This window comes from Gracilinanus agilis, chromosome 3, assembly GCF_016433145.1.
Source record: "Gracilinanus agilis isolate LMUSP501 chromosome 3, AgileGrace, whole genome shotgun sequence".
Taxonomy (NCBI): Eukaryota; Metazoa; Chordata; class Mammalia; order Didelphimorphia; family Didelphidae; genus Gracilinanus; species Gracilinanus agilis.
Window position 1 is genome coordinate 263,250,135 of NC_058132.1, and position 20,052 is coordinate 263,270,186.

Sequence of the window (20,052 nt, forward strand, 5' to 3'; positions counted from 1 at the left end):
ATTTACTGAATTGGATTCAGTTAAACTGAGAGGAATTCAAAGTTTGTCACTAAAAAACAAACAAAACAAAACAACTTCCATGGAAAAAAACCCAACCACAATAAAACACTAGATGATTCATAAACCTTTGCCAAAGATACAGTGAAAAAAGCCTTGATTCTGAATCAGAGTACATTCTGTCAAATCTTGCCTCTGATTCATTCCTTAATTTCTCTAGACCTTATCTATAATAAAAAAGGCCTTTGGGACTTGATACCTTCTAGGTCTATTATCCTAAAAGATATCCAGTTCTAGATCTATCATCCCAAAAGAAAATAGGTAAATGATGGCTAAATGAATCTTCGTTTCTATACCCGTATGATATTTCTCTACTCAATGACGAATCCAAAGGTAGGCCTAATACACATACCATACCCTTCTATTCTCATTCTTTTAATCTTTACACATCTCCTATACATCACTGGCAAACTGAGACAGCTAGGTAGGCCAGTGGATAGAGGACTGAACTCAGGGAAAATTGAGTTCAAATTCTGTCTAATATCTTGAATAGCTGTATAACCCTGGGTGAGTCAGTTAACCTCTAAGCCTTAGTTTCCTTATCTATAAATTGTGGATAATAAGAGTATCTGTTCCATAGCATTTATAAAGCACATTGCAAATCTTCTAGCCCTATATAAATTTAGCCAGCATTAACAAATTGCAATATTAAGAATTTGACTTGCATGCCAAGTATATAAAGTGTCAAGCTAAAATTCTTTCCCTTCAAGGAAGATTGATTACATTGTGATCCCTTTGGCTCTACCTCCTTCCTTGTGCCTCTGTGGGCATTGTAAACAGTTGTATACCAGTACAGCACCAGGTGATTGGGTCTGAAGGAGACACTCATCAAGTCATGTCAATTTAACAAGCATTTACTGAGAGCTTTACTATATACTAAGCATTTTGTTAAGTGCTATAAATACACATAGAAGCAAGAAAAAAAAAACTGTCATTACCTCCAAGGATCTTAAATTCTAATGAGGGAAGACAAAAGGGAACCTAAAAGGATGAGGAAGATGGTAAATGTTCCCAAAGTAGAAGCTAATAGTAAAGAAAATCTTCCTGAGAAGAGCCAGTTGTACAATAAGAAGAATGAAGACATAGTGGACCTGGGCCTCCTTAAATTGGAGGTTCTGGGAGAAACCACTCATTCAGGGCAGAGGCTGAAGGGGCAGAGGACTTCCAATGTGGATAGTCTAGTGTAAGAGGGAACTTTCAGGGTGACATGAAAGAGAAAGTTCCATGGAGATGAGTTATCAGTGCATTTTTAAGAGGAATGATGACAATCATCTCTTCTATTATCCCTTTTCTCCCACCTACTAACACTGGTATGAAACGTTCTCAGCAAATGCTTTCTATGAAGCCACTAGGAGGATTAATAAGGCTCTTTATTAATTGCTTTACAGATATTTTCTGAGTCACAATAAAACATATGCTAAATACTCCATGAAGACCAATAACAATTACAACTTCTATGTATCCATCAAAAGAAATGACTAGTAGAACACACCCTCATGCATAATTGTCCTAGGCATGTAAGAGAAAGGCTAGCTTCTAATTTAGAGCTTTAGAAAAACTTCTAAGAGAACTTATACTAGGGACTGTGAGATACTCAGAAGAATTATTTGTTTGTTATTAACGAGATGAGAGAGAAATCTAGAAAGATCATTTAGGACACTATATTAACATAAATATTTGAAAAGTTTTTGTACATATAAAACTAATGTAGCCAAGATTAGGAAAGTTGGAGAAAATTTCTATAGACAGTTTCTAGGATAGAGGTCCCATTCCTAAGATATGTAGAGAACTTTATCAAATGTATAAAAATATGAGCCACTCCTCAATTTATAAATGGTCAAAAGATATGAACAGACAGTTTTTAGATAAAGAATTCAAAACTGTATATAACTATACAAAAATGCTCTGCATCATTATTGATGAGAGAAATACAAATCAAAACAATCCTGAGGTATCATCTCACACCTATCGGTGACAAAAATGATAAAAGGGCAAAATGACAAATTTAGAAGGAATGTGGAAAAATGGGGATACTAATACACTATTGGTGGAACTGCAAATGGAACCAGCCATTTTAGAAGACAATAAGCAATCATGCCAAAAGAGTTATAAAATTGTCTATACTTTTTGACCCAGCAATACCACTATTAGGTTTATTTCCTAAGATGATTAGGGAAAAAAGAAAAGAATCTATATATTCCAAAATATTTATAGCAGCTCTCCTTGTGGAAATGGAAGCTGAAGGGATGACTATTAGCCACATGATTGTGATGAAATACTACTGTGCTATAAGAAGTGACAAATGGGTTGATTTTGGTAAAACATGGAAAAACCTTCATGAAATTATGAAGAGTGAAATAAGTAGAACCAAGAGAACATTATATACAGCAACAGAAATATTGTTTGAAGAATGACTTGTGTATGTCCACCTCCAGAGAAAGAACTGATAAATAGGAAAAAGTAAGACAGTTTTACATATACATATATCTTTTTGTCAAATAATGCCTTCTCTAATGGGGTGGGGGGAGTGGAGAGAGGAAGTTAACTGGGTACTTTAATGTAATAAACAAGTAATTAAAAAATAATGGGTGCTATTTAGCATTAATATTAATTATGATTATGCTAGTAGTTTTATTATTTCAGTTATAAAGATAGATTTGTGATACACATTCCAAAAACAAAATTTTCTTCTGCAGTGACATCTGAACACTTCGATGATTTATGACTTTATTTGTGTAGGTTCACCTTCTGTATGAAAGTGAACCATTGTGCAGCATAATAGGTAGAATTTTTTTTAAAAAACCCTTACCTTTTGTCTTAGAATTGATACCAACTATGAGTTCCAGGGCAGAAGAAAAGTGCTAAGGCATTTGGGATTAAGTGATTTGCTCAGAGTAATGTAGCTAGGACATCTCCAAGGCCACATTTGAACCCAGGACCTCACATCTCCTGGTCTGGCTCTCTATCAATTGAGCCACCTAGCTGACCCAAAAAAGAGATTTTATTGCCTGATGGTCAACTCACAGATGACAAAGCTCTGCAAACCTAGGCAACTAGGTGGCTGCACTTAGAGTGTTGCACTTGGAATCAGGATAACCTGAGTTTAAATCTGGACTCAGACACTTCCTAGGTTTGTGACCTTGGGCAAATCACTTATGCCCTGTCTGCCTCAATTTCATCTTCTAAAAATGCTAAGAAGAGCATCTACCTCCTAAGCTTGTTATGAGGATAAAATGAGATAATATTTGTAGTGCAATTTGCAAACCTGCAGGTTCTATATAAATATTATTATTATTATATGTAACTAACATGGTCCTCAGATGATGAAAAATCAGTCATCGAGCTATATCTAACTCCTCTTTAGCAATGAAATTGTGTTGGAATCTATGTTCCATTGGTATAGATTTAGATTCCAGGGTCACTACTATGCTGTGATGGGAAATTGGCATAGAGGTTTGGTGCACAAACAATAGAATATTTTCTTCAATACCTCAACAAATATGTGATCTAAGTGAAGTGGGCATTCTCTCCATTGGTGCACACATCCATGTCTTCTCAACATGGTAAGATTCAGGCCAATTTTTCTCCCAAAGTTTCTTTTCAGAGAATGTGTAGAACACATAGGATATCCCCATTTTTAATTTTATGGATATCAGTACAGTACTGAGGTTATCCATGTGCTCCCTACCTCTCGCTGCATGACCAGTCCATCTCCTTTAGTCATTATACTTTCTGAGAGGCAGGATGTCACACTGACTAGATTTGGCTTTTAAATCAAGAAGACGGGGCTTTAAGTCCTGCTTATCTGTGTCATCCTGGGGAAGTCACTTAACCACTTAATGTCCCAGGCAATTCTCTAAGATTCTAAGTTACAGACGAATTTATGATCTGTACTTTTGGAAAGGATTCCATACCAGAAATCACTCACTCTGTGAAATATTTAAATCTTGGACCAGAATTTTAAATCTCACATGTGGGTCAGGCAGGGGAACCATTATTTGGATTCAAAAGAACAGTGGTTCAAATCTGCCTAGCTATGTGACCCTAAGTTCTAACTCTTCTTTCCTAGACTTGTTACTAGGATCAAAGGGTGTTTAGGAAGACCTCACAGCTCTGGTGAGAGGGCTTGTTATGCCTTTTCAGGACTGTTCGTCCACCTTTGGTGTCCACCTGTCACCCAATGCTCACCTGTGGCTCCAAGAAGCTGTAGCTATACAACCCTCTTGGCAGATGGTCTACACCAGTGATGGGCAAACTTTTTAAAGAGGGGGTCAAAGGAAAGGAAATGCTCATCTGTCAGTCTGTTTCTAAGGCAACTCTTTCGAAATTTCATTGTATTGTATCCTACTCGTATTCGTCAGATGAGGAATAATGTCCCATGGCTGCATAGAACATTTCAGGGGGCTGCACCTGGCCCATGGGCTGTAGTTTGCCCATCACTGGAACCAAAGCTGAGGAGTAACTGACAGGCCTCAAAGCCATCAGTGACTTGGGGGGATGTCTGCCTCAACCATGTGAAGACTTTCCCCAGTGAAATGGGCAGATATGAACAATTTGTTTCAATGGCCATGAAGGTGGCAGAAGAAGGCTCTGTGGATTGTTTAGAGCTTGGTCAGATATCAAAGAGGCCAAGGTCATCCCATGCATTCTGGGTTTCTTGACTTTTGTCTTGCCACTGGAATTTGAAGACCCTGGAAGAAAAAGTGAGGCAAACGACTTTGTGCAACTCTGCCTCATTTAAATCCAAAATACATTTGTTCTCTTCTAAACAAAGGGATGAACAGCATCTTGTGCACAACATGTGCCTCCATATTGCCCTTTGATCACCTGTGGCTGACATTTTGAAATATATGATACTCCAAGATTTTCAATCAGACAGCTTTATCATAAGAATATTTGATTTAAAAGGATGGGATTTTATCTTGAGGGGGTGTCACCTTAGTGCCATTAAAGCATTGAACTATTTATGATACACGATCTTAGATAATCCATTCTGTAATTAAAATATGATCAAAGTAAAACTTTTTTTGTTTTGGTTAATTTATATGAATTTATTTATTTTATATGAAATTTATATAATTTATATGAATTTACATGAAACATCAAGATATTTTCATATAACATCAAGATAAATTCACATAAATTATATAAATTTGTGAAATGATTTATATGAATTTATTTGAAATATTTTACTTCATATAATTCACATGAAATCTTATTTATCTGAAATTTATATGAAATATCTTGATATCTGTAGTATGGTTGATTAAAATTAATTTTTATAAATTGCTTTAAAAAGCAAGATTACAAGTAAGTAAAATAAGCTGTAAATATATTTATGAAGATATAAAGCTTATTGTATAAGATCATAGCTATAAACCCAAGAATAGATTTAGATCTACAAAAGAAGTTAGGTCTAAAAAAAACACTCTAAGACTATCTTTACATGAAGGATGAAAATTTAGAAGAAAAGTGAAATTTTTAGTTGATCATTTACACACACACACACACACACACATCCATACTTCCCCGCATCAAAATGATTTGACTGAATTTTTCCACTTTCATCCATATGTTTCGGCATTTCAGCATTGAATAGACATAGCTCAAGTATATTTCAAGAGGAAAATAATTTTGACTGCAAATTGTGTTGTGCTTTTTTCCCCCTCATTACATTAAGAGCAGATTGCTATTTGTTTGTGGAATTTCTAAGAAAAATTGGATGAGGCAAATATGGAACATTTTTCCTAATGCTATTGTTTTCAGTAAAATGGTTTACTGTCACTTGAATAGGGTTTATAAAACAAATGGTATGAGTACCATCTATAACAGTTCAATTAAATAGAGAAGTTTTTGCAGTATGTGATCATGAAATAAATTCAATCTTAATTAGAATGGAGAGGAAATGTGAGAAAGCAAATTATAGGAAAATTTTTTAAAAGGAAAAAAATGTAATGCTATTGAGAATCCACTTCCTGATTGTAAAAAGAGCTAATAACCCTTATCTCATTCTAGTCTGATATCACTTTCTTAGCATAACATTAATAGCTGCACAGATTAATGAAACAAAAATACATGGGTGTTAACTAGTTAAATGGTTGAAGTAATTTTGTCCTGATTAGGACGCAAACCCTTGTAAAATGAGGGAATTTGATGCTATGGCTATCAAGGTTCATTTTAACCCTAAAGCTATGGTTCTATCACTTCATAGTCCCTTTGATACAGGAATTCTAATTAAGAGTCAGAATTCTGGTATGCTAGAACTGAAAGGGGCCTCAGGAATCATTTAATTCAACCAGATCATTTCGTGAATGAAACAACTGAGGACCAGAGAGAAGATTGACTTGTTAGTTAAACTATCACTTAGCTAATTAGAAACAAGGCCTTCAATAAACTGAAAAGATATAGTTTCATTTACTCTGGTCAATATTATATAAACTATGTGTAAAAGTTATATATATATATGTATATATATATATACACACACATAATGTCATATCATATAAAATAAATACATATACCATTATATAAAATATATCATACAATTAATTAAATATAAGTAAAATAAATATCATAGAATATGCAAATATGACACATTTGTCATATAAAGACATTTGAATGGAGACTGCATATCCCCATTTCATTCTACACTTACATATTTTAAAACCGTAATTTGTGTGAGGTAGGGAGAGAATAAAAACAAGAGAGGAAAGGGAAAAATCCAGCTCTTTGGGGTAAGATCAGTAGTTACACTTCTAGAATGCCTTTTGTTTTCAGAACTCAAAAAGAGTGCTGTGGATTCAAAGTACCTGTGTTCAAATCCCAGTTATTCTACTTACTTCTTGCCTGACTTTGGAGAAGCCACAAACTCTCTGGTCCTTCGTTTCCTCAAATATAAAAATTTGGTTGGATTCTATGATTTCTGTGGTCCCTTCCAACTCTAAATCTAAGAATCTATAAACCTACAAAGATGTACTATTTCTATCACTGGTACTAAAAATTATAGCATTATTTTTAAAAATAAAAATATGATTTAAGAGAATTTGAGTTTGGAATTAAATATAATTTTGTAATCTGACCAACATGATGAATAACCATGATTCCAAAGGATAATGATTGAAAAGGTTACTCATCTCCTGAAACAGAGATGGTGGACCCATATGAAATCATGAAACATATGTTTTTGGGAGATAGCCGCTATGGGAATTTGTTTGCATGACCGTCTATATTTGTTATGAAATTTTTGCTTTTCTTTCATTTATTTCCATGGAGGAAGGGGAGGTGGCAGTCAGATAAAATAATTTTTTGCTCATTAAAAATTAATTTAAAAAAGAAATATATTACTGCATGGTTATAGCTTAACCTTGAGCTGGCATATGAGTTTCTTAGAATAAAAACTTTTCTATTAAAAAAAAAGGGTAATCCATATTTATTTTTTAAAAAGGGTAATCCATATCTATTTAAAAAGGTAAAATGCTGTTCTTTGTGGTTTATCATTTTCTTGCTTTCTCTTTTTTTTGGAGGAGGATCTCTTCTACTTATAAAGGTATGCATATAATATACATATGCATATGATATACATTTATATATATATTATATGCACACTTGAAAATTTCTATACAAATATGAATATATATCTATTTATCTTGTCCTTCAACATTCCTTTGAGGAGGGATAGTCTCACCGATCTGGCCAGTTGACATATTACAAGTGTATCTTATTTCCATAAACATACAGAAGAATACAGAGAAAGAACAAGACAAATGGAGATGGTGATAGTTTCTTTATTGGTGTTCATTGATCTGTTCATTAATGCCATATTCATTTTCATGTTTTCTTTCTAAAGTCCACCACTCAGAAGGAAGTACAAGAGCTCTCACATTAAAGGATGTTTTGAATGGAACTTTTCATTACAAAACTTTTTTTCCAAATTGGATTTCAGGCAAGTAGATTGTCTTGTTTGTGTCTTTGTCTTTCAGTTCTTAACAGGTATCCCATACCTCTCTGAGTTCTCTAGGTACCAAAACATCTTTAAATGTTTAAGGACATATCATAGTGAAAACAAAGGCAATTTGTTCTTTATCCTTTAGACCCCATGTAATATCCTGTTTGACAAATTTCTAATGAACTTTTTCAATTAATATTTATTAAGCACCTATTCTCTGTAACATGCTGGGAAACAACAGATGTAAAATTTGAAGAAGCCTTAGAAGTCATATTATTTTGTTTTATAGCTATCCTTGTATGACTCACATTCCCGTAAGATTCATTGTTAGCTCCATGAGAACCAAGCAGATTTGTTATATAAATGTGCTTTTAGAGTGCTTTGTGTATAATGGGTGCTTAATAATGTTTATTGTATTAAATTGAATTAAATTCTAAATTAAAGAAACTGAATATTTTTCTCAAAACATGAAAATCCAGTATAAATATAAGTATAGATGTGAACGAGGTTTCTAGTAACAACAGAGTCGGAAATAAACTTCCATAAAGATGTCTAGAATTTGGCCACACATGATAAAATAATGAGAATATAACATGAGAATTACTTTCAAGAATGGCTGATATGACCTGCTCTTCTCTTCTGGAATTCTGGTAATCTGAGTTTTCAGAGAGGGGTAGGGGTAGAACATGAGGAGGAGAACAGAATGAATACCATTAAATGGTTTTGATTCCAGAAGGGTTAAGTGTGTTTGTTACTAAGTCTATGCATGTGTGTGTATATGCTTGTGTTGAGACCAACAATAAACTAAATACTCGTGATGTTAGACATTTTCAATATGTTGGTTAGTTTTGATAACCTGGTTTAACAAACTTTGAAAAGGTCAGAAAATCAGCAGCATTGAGTGATTTTTTAGACCGATCATGATTTATTTTTCCATCTAAATGCCACAAAGAATAGAAATGTAGAATTGGTATAGTCAAAGAAGTGCCTAGTATCCACCAAAGGAAAATGTTTTGTGCTATCCTGAGTACTTTCACCACTTATAGAACTACAATAGTGAAAGTTAATGAGGACCTACTTTAATTAATAATGAATATGAAGTGAATGGATGATAGTATTCCAGTTACTAAATAGTATGGAAATGAAATGAGTAATATAACTTGAGTCCAAAGTTAAAAGGATTGCCTTTGCATTTATTTTCAGATACGTAGAGTTGCCCTTAAAGTAAAATTTTTAAAACCACATTTACTGATATCCTTCTGATATCTGTGCTTTGGGATTAAGGTTGGTCATTGCAATTTCAAAACATTCATTTTGGATTATTTTGTTTCTTTTCCTAAAAGTGAATTTTTTAATGCTAAATTGTATTAAACAATGTACTTATGTATCTAGTCTGCTTAGACTCCTAATCTCTATTGCATAAGGATATCTTGTTAATACTTCGATATTTTAAAAAAAAAGCTCTAACTGAGGCAATTTGGTACTAATTATAATGTGCATACTTGTATCCTAATAGAAGATTAGAACTAGAAGGACCTCAGTATAGTCCAACTCTTCCATTTTTACAGATGAGAAAACTGAGAGTCAAGCACTTGTCCAAGATCCTATCATGAGTTAGTGCTGGAACCTCAGTGATCCGATTCCCCATGCAATTTTCATTTTCTTGTAAAAATAAGGTAATTGTAGTGTTACATCATTCTTCTCCCTTCTTGTTTAAAGGACATGAATATCTCCAAAAATCTTCAGATGATAACATTATCTTGTATAACATTGAAACGGGAGAAACATCTATCATCTTGAGTAATACCACCATGGTAAAGTAGCACATACATATATACTTTTCAATAATATTATTTAATGGTGTTCAATTTATTCAAATGCTAAGTAATTAATTTTGATTAATTTTTCTTATTTTCTAATCAAATTCTTCAAAACTTCAGAAGAGCGTGAATGCTTCAAATTATGGATTATCAGCTGATCGGCAATTTGCATATCTAGAAAGTGATTATTCAAAGGTAATCTCTTATTATAGCTGTTTACTTTGCCTGCCTCTATGTGGCCATACATGGATATTCTCCAACTCATTATTTGGCAAACTCTGGAAACAATACTGTCCAATCACTAGATGTGTATAAGGAAGGAGAAAAGGCTGGGGAAATCATTCTATATGAAATTAGTCTCCCTGAATTTCTCTTCACCTTCATATTTCCCAGTACCTCATTAGGGACTTCTTAGGAAAGGAAGAGAAGATATAATTGAGTTTCCCAGATCATTCTTGACTTCTTCTTGTGTCTCAGGTCATTGAAATCAGGTAGCTAAGGAAGTGCTTCTTAGAAAAATGGGGAGAATTAGGTCAAATAAAATTTGACTTCTGAATATGCCTTTATGAATTCTAATTTATTTCAAAGGAAAAACATTCACCCAACTATAAAAGTACTATAAATAATCACTGATTTCTGAAAAAAATTATAAACTATCATTTAGAACTCTGACATTTATTATTTTTGTGATATCAGACAAGTCGCTTCACCTAGATCTCAGTATCTTTATCTATAAAATGGAGTTGAATCAGATGACTCTGCAGGCCCTTCCAGTTCAAGACCCCAAACCCTATATACCTAGAGAAACTTGAATTTCACCCTCCACTGTATCATGAACTTAAGGAAGAAAATTTATATAAAGATGGAAAATCTTAAAAGATAAATTGACCTGTTCAATTTCACATAGTCACTTTTACAGACAGAACTAAATCTCAGTTCTTCCCAACTCTCAATTCAGAATTATTTCCACTAGATTCCATCGGCTCTTTTTTTGTCCTGAAACAGGATGGAAAATAGTCCATCATTATTCCTCTTTTACTATAACACAGAATTTGGAGAAAGGATTATAGTAACTCATTGTCAAACTAGGTTTTTGATTTGTGGCACTTAGGTTAAAATGCCCTATGTAAAGTATCTTTGGTCTCTAGAACCAATTTTTCCTTTACTCTCCGAGATTCAGAATCTTATTGTCAATCCTACCTTACTACATCCATTTAATATAAAGGGTGAAAAGTTATTCTTGCCCATCCTCTTTATCCAGTCAGGTATTAATCTCCTAGATAGATGCTGAGTGACTGTTTTTGGTAAACCATTGATATAACAGAAGGTAATTTTTTTTTTAACTCAGAGAAGTTTCTTTGCCAAACATTTGAGAATCTCTTGAAAAGAATAACACCCTTCATCTTTACCTAGTACACATGCTATAGTAACATATGAAACAAAACACACACAGATATGTTATTTTCCATGAGAGTTGTTTGCTAAACATTTTTAAGTATTACTCTGAAAAATTTGTGTACCAGCCAATATCTCACAAAATAACCACATATATATTGAATGAAATGTAACTCTGAATCTTTATTTCAAAATTATTCTCCCTTTTCTTTGTAGTATTATTCTTCTGAGTTATCTAGTAATCTTAGGTTTGTATGAGGATGGGCCCAGGCACACAGTCTCTGACAAGGAGATTTGTATTTTAATTGATTCACATAATATTTTTTACTTCCAACTATGGATTATAATGTTATGTATAAATACTATACTGAAGTTCAATTAAGTCTTAATCTAATGAATATAAATAATATAGTTTAGGACAGCTTATTCAATAAATGTTTACTTTAAAAATAAATAAATGAAACTCCCTCCGTCTATTCGTTAATGAAATAGACAGCTCAAGCCTGAGGTGGGAAATGTTATGGAACTTTTGACTTCACCGAAATTCAGAGTAGGAAAGTCTGAGCGAGTATCAGGTAAAAGCATAACTTCACATTTTGAATACTTTTTATGGGATTAAGACTTTGGAGTGTGCCAAGAAGCTATGGCTTAAAAAACAAACAAATAAATAAATAAATGAAGGGGAAGGGGAATGCAAAGATCATCAGTGCTGAGTTATTATTGTGTTCAAACCTGTACTTTCTACTACAAATGTTACTTTCATAATCGTAGATTTTACAAGGTTTATTGGGGTTTGCATGTAATTATTTTCATCATAATTTTTTTGCCTCTTTATTCAATCTGACAGCTTTGGAGATACTCCTACACAGCAACATATCATATTTTTGACCTTATAAATGGGTAAGATTTGTTGTTTATTTATACCCACATATAACATTAAAATATGGCATGATATGATAGAACATAGCATAACAAAATATAATGAAGTATAATCCAATGTATTAGAATGGAACTTGACAGAGTAACAATTTACTAGTGAGAGCTAACTTATAGAGATTTCTTTTGGAAATTCTAATTTTAAAATAGAATTTCCTTATTTTGTTGTTTTTCTTAGTCATATCAATGCTAATTTTTATTAGGAAAGAAAAGAAGATAGATCCATTTTGTCATATTTGTCAGTTTTCCACTATTCATTCTAATCAAATACTGTGAAGCCTGAATATTAAGATGTTGGATTTTCATCTTGTGTTTAAATTTTCACTTATAAATTTTCCCTAACATTAAACAAGTCCTTTAACTTTCTTGGCTATTTCTCAATTTCCTCAGCTATGAAATTGGCTTTGGGAAAACATTCATCTACATTCCAGCTCTAAAATTTTGTGGAGTTTGATTCTATAATTTCTGCCCATTTTAACACCTTCATGATTTTCTAATCTCATCATCTAATGTTTTGAATTTTTTCTCTTCTTTTCTCTTTGCCTTCACCCTTCTCATTTTGATTGTTCTTTGATTTAATTTCAAATTCAAGTAACTCTTTTTAAAGATAAATCACAGTGTACAAAGAAGGCATTATCAGCAGATGGAGAATGAATGAGTTTACAGTATCAATTATTCATTCAGTAAAAATTCAATAAGTGACATATCCATCTCATAGTGGAGGTCAACCAACCTAAAATGCATTTCAATAACTAAGTGTAGAAACAGAATAAGAGTAATATAACTTGAGTTTAAAGTTAAAGGATTTTCATTGCATTGATAAAGGGATTTGAGAGATTTGAAGGCGAGATTGAGCCTGAAGTTACAAAGTGAAATTCAGAGAGATTAGTGGAGGCTACATGGAGGAGCACCCAAATTGGGTCTTCAAAATAATTTTTCCAATTCAAACAGACTATTCTAAAACTGTGCCGTATTTAGGATAACCATTGGTATTTAACTGGAAAATTCCAGTTCAAAATACATCTTCTAACAAGAAATGATTTATCGATTATGATTCAAGAAGAAAATCATTCTAGGGAAAAAGATATGCCTCCACAGTTTTGTAACATATCTGACTTTTTAAAAAGCCTATTGCTTCTGAAAAAAAAAAAGGATTTGTTATATCTGAACTTCCAACAAAGAAGAAAAATACAAGGGATGGGGAACTCTTTCTTCTTTAAAATGGTTTTACTTGAAAGAATGCACATACTCTATAGATTCCTAAGGGTTTACTTATCATGACATGATATGTTTCCCTGCTTTTTAAGACACTGAAAATCAGAGTTTGAAGAGACCTTCTTATAACCATAGGAAGCAGGATACAGCCAAGTGGAAATATCAGTGGGCTAGTTTGGAGTCCAAAGACCTGGATAAAAGGCCCAGGTTGATTATTTTACTGACTAGCCATGTGTCCTTAGACAAACCACTTTTAAGTCTCTCAACTTTAGTATCCTCATGTATAAAATGGAAAAAATACTTATGCTACCTGATAGGTGTTCTGAAGTTCAGTCGAATGAGATTATTCATAAAAATTGTTCCATAACAAGAAATCAATATGTTCATCTGTGCTATTAATTAAAGCACAAAAACAATCTTTAAAAGTTTTATTGATTTTTTTATCATTTACCTTTCCCATTTTATCTTTCAATCTATTTTCCAGAGAGTCATCCTCTTTAACAAATACAAAATAAGATAAAATAAACCATTTCAGCAAACTAAAACCATCACATCCAACATCATATGTATTATTCCATAACCATAGCCCTTTATCTCACTCAGGAAAATATGGTCTGTTCTTGGCCAGTCTTGCATTATAATTCCATGATATTCAATTTCAATTGTTTTGCTATATTGTTGTTTTCATCATTATAACCATTGTATATATAAGGGAGGGTAGTCCACCCTCACCCGAATTAATCGCAGAAAGCCTAGATATCAGAATTGAATAAATATAAAATAAAACACGTTTATAAATAAGTTGGATAAAGACTGATGACAACATGCAGGAAATACCTTGCAATTGCAAGAGAAAGATTAAGTGATATTTCTTGGACTATATATAAAAATCAGAAGAGACTACAAATTCATAAACTGAGAAGTCCAAACTCCTGAGAAGGAATCACTCTTAGGGCTCTCCTACCCCTTTCCCATTTACTATTTCCACCAATAAATTAGCCTATTAGGTCACAATATATCCACCTCAAACTGGAGAAGCACATGTTGTTGGCAAATGGGAGATCTCCTGAGAAAAGTCAGCTGAATATCTAGAGGCAAAATTAAATAGATTCTGACCGTGTAAATTTCTAAAGGTTAGAAGACTTGGAAGTCTGGTCAGCTTTGGTAGCCTGATGACCAGGAACAGCTCTTTGAGGCATTCTCGTGTCTAGAATCCCACCTCTATGAATTCCCACTGACTTTCCATGGAGTAATGAACTGGACCCAGCAAATCCTTGCCTAATTCTTGTAGTGGACATTCAAACCCTTTGTTAACTAGGACCTGTGCATAGATGAGGAGCCTCAAGACGCTAAAAGGCCACTTGCTCTCAAAGTCCAGCTAAGAACTCCACCTAAGGGGTATAAGACTCCATGAGGACTCCAGGAAAGGAAAAAGGATGTCAGTGACCCTTCTGGCACAAATTCCTAATACATGTAGCTCACTACCCTCTTAGTATAAGGGACTTGCTGTTCAAGGGGAGAATCAACTTCTAGTGTGAAGTATTTTTTATAACGATTTTTTTTCTTAGACCCATGTAGTAAATACTCTAAGATATACATACTTACTAAAAATCTAATTAAACTAAGATAATGATCATTGGGAAGAAAAGACAATAAGAATTTCTGAGCAACAGTATGAGAGATCCTGGTCCCTCAGAGTTATACTTAGAAATTTGAGGGGATAAGTTGTCAGTCAGCCTCTAAGGACCCAATTTCCCAAAGTAAGTGGGAGTCAGAGTTTTCCCTAGTTTTGATTATGTGTTTTTGCATCAGTTCATAAAAAGTCTTCCTATATTTCTCTGCATGCATTAAATTAAATGTTTCTTATAACAAAGAGATATTCCATTTTATTTCTTTTTTCCATAACCTGTTTATTCATTACAATCAATTACATATCTAAATTGAAAAACTTTTTTTTAGCTTCAATATTTTCGTGATGATGCTACATGGCCGTGATTCATAGAACACCACAATCTAGAAATAGTCAAAAACTGCAGAGATCTATGGTAGACATAAATAGACTTCAAAGGATCCTATCAAGAATGACTTAATATTTGACAAATAGAATAAACAGTATCATCCAGTAAATTCATGATCTTCTGAAGAAGGTCAGTTGTAGGGGCAGCTGGGTGTTTCAGTGGATTGAGAGCCAGACCTAGAGACGGGAGGTCCTGGATTCAAATCTGCCCTCAGACACTTCCTGTATGGTCATTTATGCAATACATTTATTTGAAGACTCATTAAGCTGCTCTGTAACCTCTTTATCTTAATATTAAATAAATCAATATATTCTATGTAGGAAGCACTATGATAGGAACTGGGGGGGGGGACAAATAACATCTGAGAATTTACAATATGCCAAGTGACAAATTAAAAATAAACTTAGCCTTTCTCAAAGAGGTCTTTTCAAACTTTTAGTCATTCTCATTGTTGTCTTCTGTATCATATCCAAATTTTCCATGTTGTGCTTAGCTAATAGAATTAAAAATTGAATTCATATTTCAAGTAAATAGAAGGAATATTGGTCCATAGTTCCTGCATGCTTTTTAACTACTTAGCAATAAATCCAGTCAAAAGTATTTTTCCTCAAAACCAAATTAATGGATCATCTTGACATCTTTAATTAAAGTCTAATTAAGATGTGAGTGATTCAAATAATTCTAGAAAAACAAAGATGACTCAATTCATCTAACATAGGAAAGGAATCATGAAATGATGTCCATTATTCTAAAATAATACACATAACAGACATCAGAAATGAGTATTTACTGAGCTGAAAAGATGTCATCACCAGTTGGAACTGACCTGAGAGTATACATATCAATATTTTCAAAAAGATCTACTTGTATAATTGTATAGACTGCACTTAAATGTTTGGAAAAATAAGGAAGTGCCATAAAATTTCATAAAAGACTAATGAGCAGGTCCTTAAAAGATGTAGAAAGTGAGCAAAGTCGGTCTTCAGGACCCATTTGTCTGCCTTATTATATACAGTACTCCCATTCAACATTCTCCTCTCAGAAGTATACAAGATCCTCATGCTGAACTTTCCAGCCTATGGAAAGGCTTGAGCCTTTCCTAATGCATTGTTGATGGAGATATGAGATTGTTTAACTGTTCTGTAAAGCAATTTGGAATTATGTGAAGAAGATGGCTAAAATATAATAATTTTTTATATCCTCACTTTAATATTTATTTTTTCCTCAATTCTATGAAAAATATGTTTTAACCTTTATTTTTGGAAAATTTGAACCAAATCCTCACCATCCCTCCCTGTCTTTCTCTTTCCTCCTCCCTGGAGTGGCAGGCAATCTGATGTAGATTTTACATGTGCAATAGTGTAAAATGTCTTTCCATATTAGTCCTTTTGTGAAAGAGAACTCAAATAAAATAAGAAATTTATTTTGAAGAAATGAAGTGAAATACAGTATGTTTCAGTCTACATTCAGACTCCCATCAGGTCTTCCTCTGAGGCAGATGGCATTTTTCATCATGAGTCCTTGAGGATTTTCTTGGATCATTGTTTTGCTAGGAATAGCTAAGACATTCATAAATATTCATCATATAATATTTCTGTTACTGTGTATGATGCTCTCCTGGTTCTGCTCACTTCACTTTGCATCAATTCATGTAGGTCTTTTCAGGCTTTTCTTAAATCATGCTTCTCATAATTTCTTATAGCACACTGGTATTCCATTACAATCATATACCACAACTTGTTCAGCCATTCCCAAATTGATGAACATCTCCTTAGTTTCCAATTCTTTGTCACCACAAAAAAAAGAGCTACTATAAATAAAATACTCATAATTTTTTACCCAGAGGTTCTACTGCTAGGCATATAATCCTAAAAAATTCAATGAGAAATAGTATACCAAGATATTTATAACAGGACTTTATGTACAAAAGATGTGGAAACAAAGTCTGTGTGCATTGTTTGGGGAATAAATAAAAGTTATAGGTCATGAATGAAATGGAATACTATTAGAAATTACAAATTCTGAGAAGTAAGGGAAAATTTATATGAATTGATATAAAGAGATGCAAAACTGGGAAACTAATAAACACAATGACTACAAATAATGTTAATGAGATGATCGAGAATGAAACAATTGAAATAGAATATTTTCAAATTATCATAACCATGAGAAATAGGAGAAGGCACCTGCCCTACTTTACAGAAGTGGAGGGAACTGTTTGGTATGGAATACTGCATATAATCTAAAATTTTTGATATGTTGGTTAGTTTTGTTGATTGTTGTTCTTTCAGTCAGAAAAAGTTCTTCATTATAAGGTAAATTCTAGAAAATGTAGGTGATATCCGAACTCCCTACAATGCACAATAAGTGCAATGTTACCACAAAAACCAGCTTTCCTTCAGTGTTCCTCGGATCCCTGCTACCAGGTCACTACAAAGGGGCCAATACTTTTCAGATAAGCCTGGTAAATGATACCTGCCTATCTTCCTGAGTTTCTGGGATGCAGCTACTTTTAACCTACTCCCTAAAGAAGCAAAAAATTGTAGTTTGTGAAAAACAAAAAAGTATCAAAACTTGGGGGTATATAGGTGGCTCAGTAGATAGAAAGCCAGACCTAGAGAAAAGAAGTCCTGGATTCAAGCCTGACTTTGTATACTTCCTAGCTATGTGACCCTGGGCAAGTCACTTAACCAACTTTGTCTAGCCCTCACTGTTCAGTCTCAGAACCAATAAATGGTATTGATTCTAAGATGAAAAGTAAGTTTTTTAAGCCAAATTTTATTTTTTTAAAGTATTTTCTCCATTCCTAAGGAAGCCCAAGTTTTATACTAACTAATTTAATAAACAAATTCAACATATGGTGTTAATGACAGCTAATGGATTGCTTTTTTTAAGATAATATTTGCATTTTCATAAAGTTTTTCAAACTCTTAATTCAAAGGGAACAAGCTAATTAAGATTTTCAGGTACAGTATAATAGGATTAGTTTGGTGAGGAGAGTAGAGGTTGAAGTAGAGATTGACATGATGGGCCATGTTATTGGTGAAGGGAAATCCTAATGAGGATGCTCCTTCTAGTAGGGCAAATGAACACCAGCTATGCAATCCACTGTCCTAGAGAATTGCCTGGAACTCAGATAGGCTATATAAATTGCCCACGGTCACACAGCTAGTATAGAGCAGAAGAGGACTTTTAGGGTCTTCATTCTAAGGACAGTTTTCTATCCATTACTTGACTCTGCCTCTGAGCATGGCAAAATTCTGCTTTGGCTCCCCATCAGACTAGTCCAAATACACCCATTACTACTATCTTCATGAATGATAAATGGAAAGAATTATGACTATGTTAAACTGCAGACATCTCACTGTTCTCTCACTCATTAAATGAATTCTTCTTTTGAGAAGCAAAGCTTCTCTGGAGAAGTTACAATAAAAACCAGTGAACTTGTATTCTCCAAATAGCACCATGACTTCAATCCCTAAATTGAGTTTTTTGGGCCATAGAATGAAAGTTTCCCTTGCGTGGAGGCCTTTGTAATATGAAGGCACTTTGCCAAAAATGAAAACTGGTTTTCAGCTTAGCTAGAAATCAACTGTTCTTTTTTTTATTGATTTAAGGCAAGATCTTGCACACATTTTCAAATAGCATGTATGTTTTTTAAAAATGTGAATTGCATATCAGCTCAAAGAAATGAGAATCATGAAGAGGAATTTTTGTTCCATTATTATTTTACAAATCTTAGCCACGTACAGACATACATCACCTCTGAAATTATTTCCAAATGTCTTTTGCTAAGCATCCTTTATTTCTGTGTCTTAAAAAGTGGTTTACATTATTTTACAGAAATTCAGCACCTTAAAAGGACCTTATATAGACCATCAAATCCAAACAGTCACCATTTTTTTATAGGTGGTATTGCTGAGGCCCCAAAATGTTAAAAGACATGCTCAAAATCACCTAATTAATTAGGGTCAAAGCAAGAACTTTGATCCAGGATTTCTGACTTCATCAAGTATATATTTAGTTTTTTCTCATTTTTGTTTTCTCTATTTTTATAAATAATCTATTATTCATTGGCTAATAAATATGTTTATTTTCTCTCTAGAGATTTTACAAGAGAAAATGAACTTCCTCATCCAATTCAGTATTTATGTTGGTCACCTGTTGGAAGCAAATTGGTTAGTAATTGCTGATTATACAAAATAATTTTTACTGTTTGATCCAGTAAAATACATAGCTTAAGTTGGTATTTATTTAATTTACTCCCCAGGGAAAGAATACATTTCAACATTTACTAGGTAACTACTAATGTGCAAAACACTATATTGGGCACTAGGTAAAAAGACCAAAAAAAATCAATAGGCCCTAACCTAAAGAAATATATTATGTTCTCTCAGATAATATTCATTTATAATTTCTTTTGTTTTTTTAAGAACAGTTTTTTCAAGATATTTTTCAAAATAAATTGAAGTTCACCTGAAAAGTTAATAAAATCGCAAGCTCATGATTACACATTCATAAATTTTATCTTTTGAAAAATGAGTTTTTAAAAGAAATATCAGTAAAGGTAGCATTTCATCACTTTCTTACATTAAATGCAGAAATCAGTAGACCTGACCATGTCTAGAATGCTTAATGAGACATTTTATAGATTATTCATGCATAG

At 33.2% G+C, this 20,052-nt stretch overlaps 1 protein-coding gene across 1 annotated transcript in view; it reads left to right on the forward strand.

Moving 5' to 3' along the window:
• Positions 1–20,052, forward strand: part of LOC123242237 (fibroblast activation protein alpha) — a 92,839-nt gene that overhangs the window by 11,212 nt on the left and 61,575 nt on the right. The window contains exons 4-8 of the mRNA XM_044669830.1: positions 7,904–7,999; positions 9,722–9,816; positions 9,943–10,017; positions 12,065–12,117; positions 19,492–19,564. Of these exons, the coding sequence (XP_044525765.1) occupies positions 7,904–7,999; positions 9,722–9,816; positions 9,943–10,017; positions 12,065–12,117; positions 19,492–19,564 (392 nt within the window). The remainder of the gene's footprint in view (positions 1–7,903; positions 8,000–9,721; positions 9,817–9,942; positions 10,018–12,064; positions 12,118–19,491; positions 19,565–20,052) is intronic.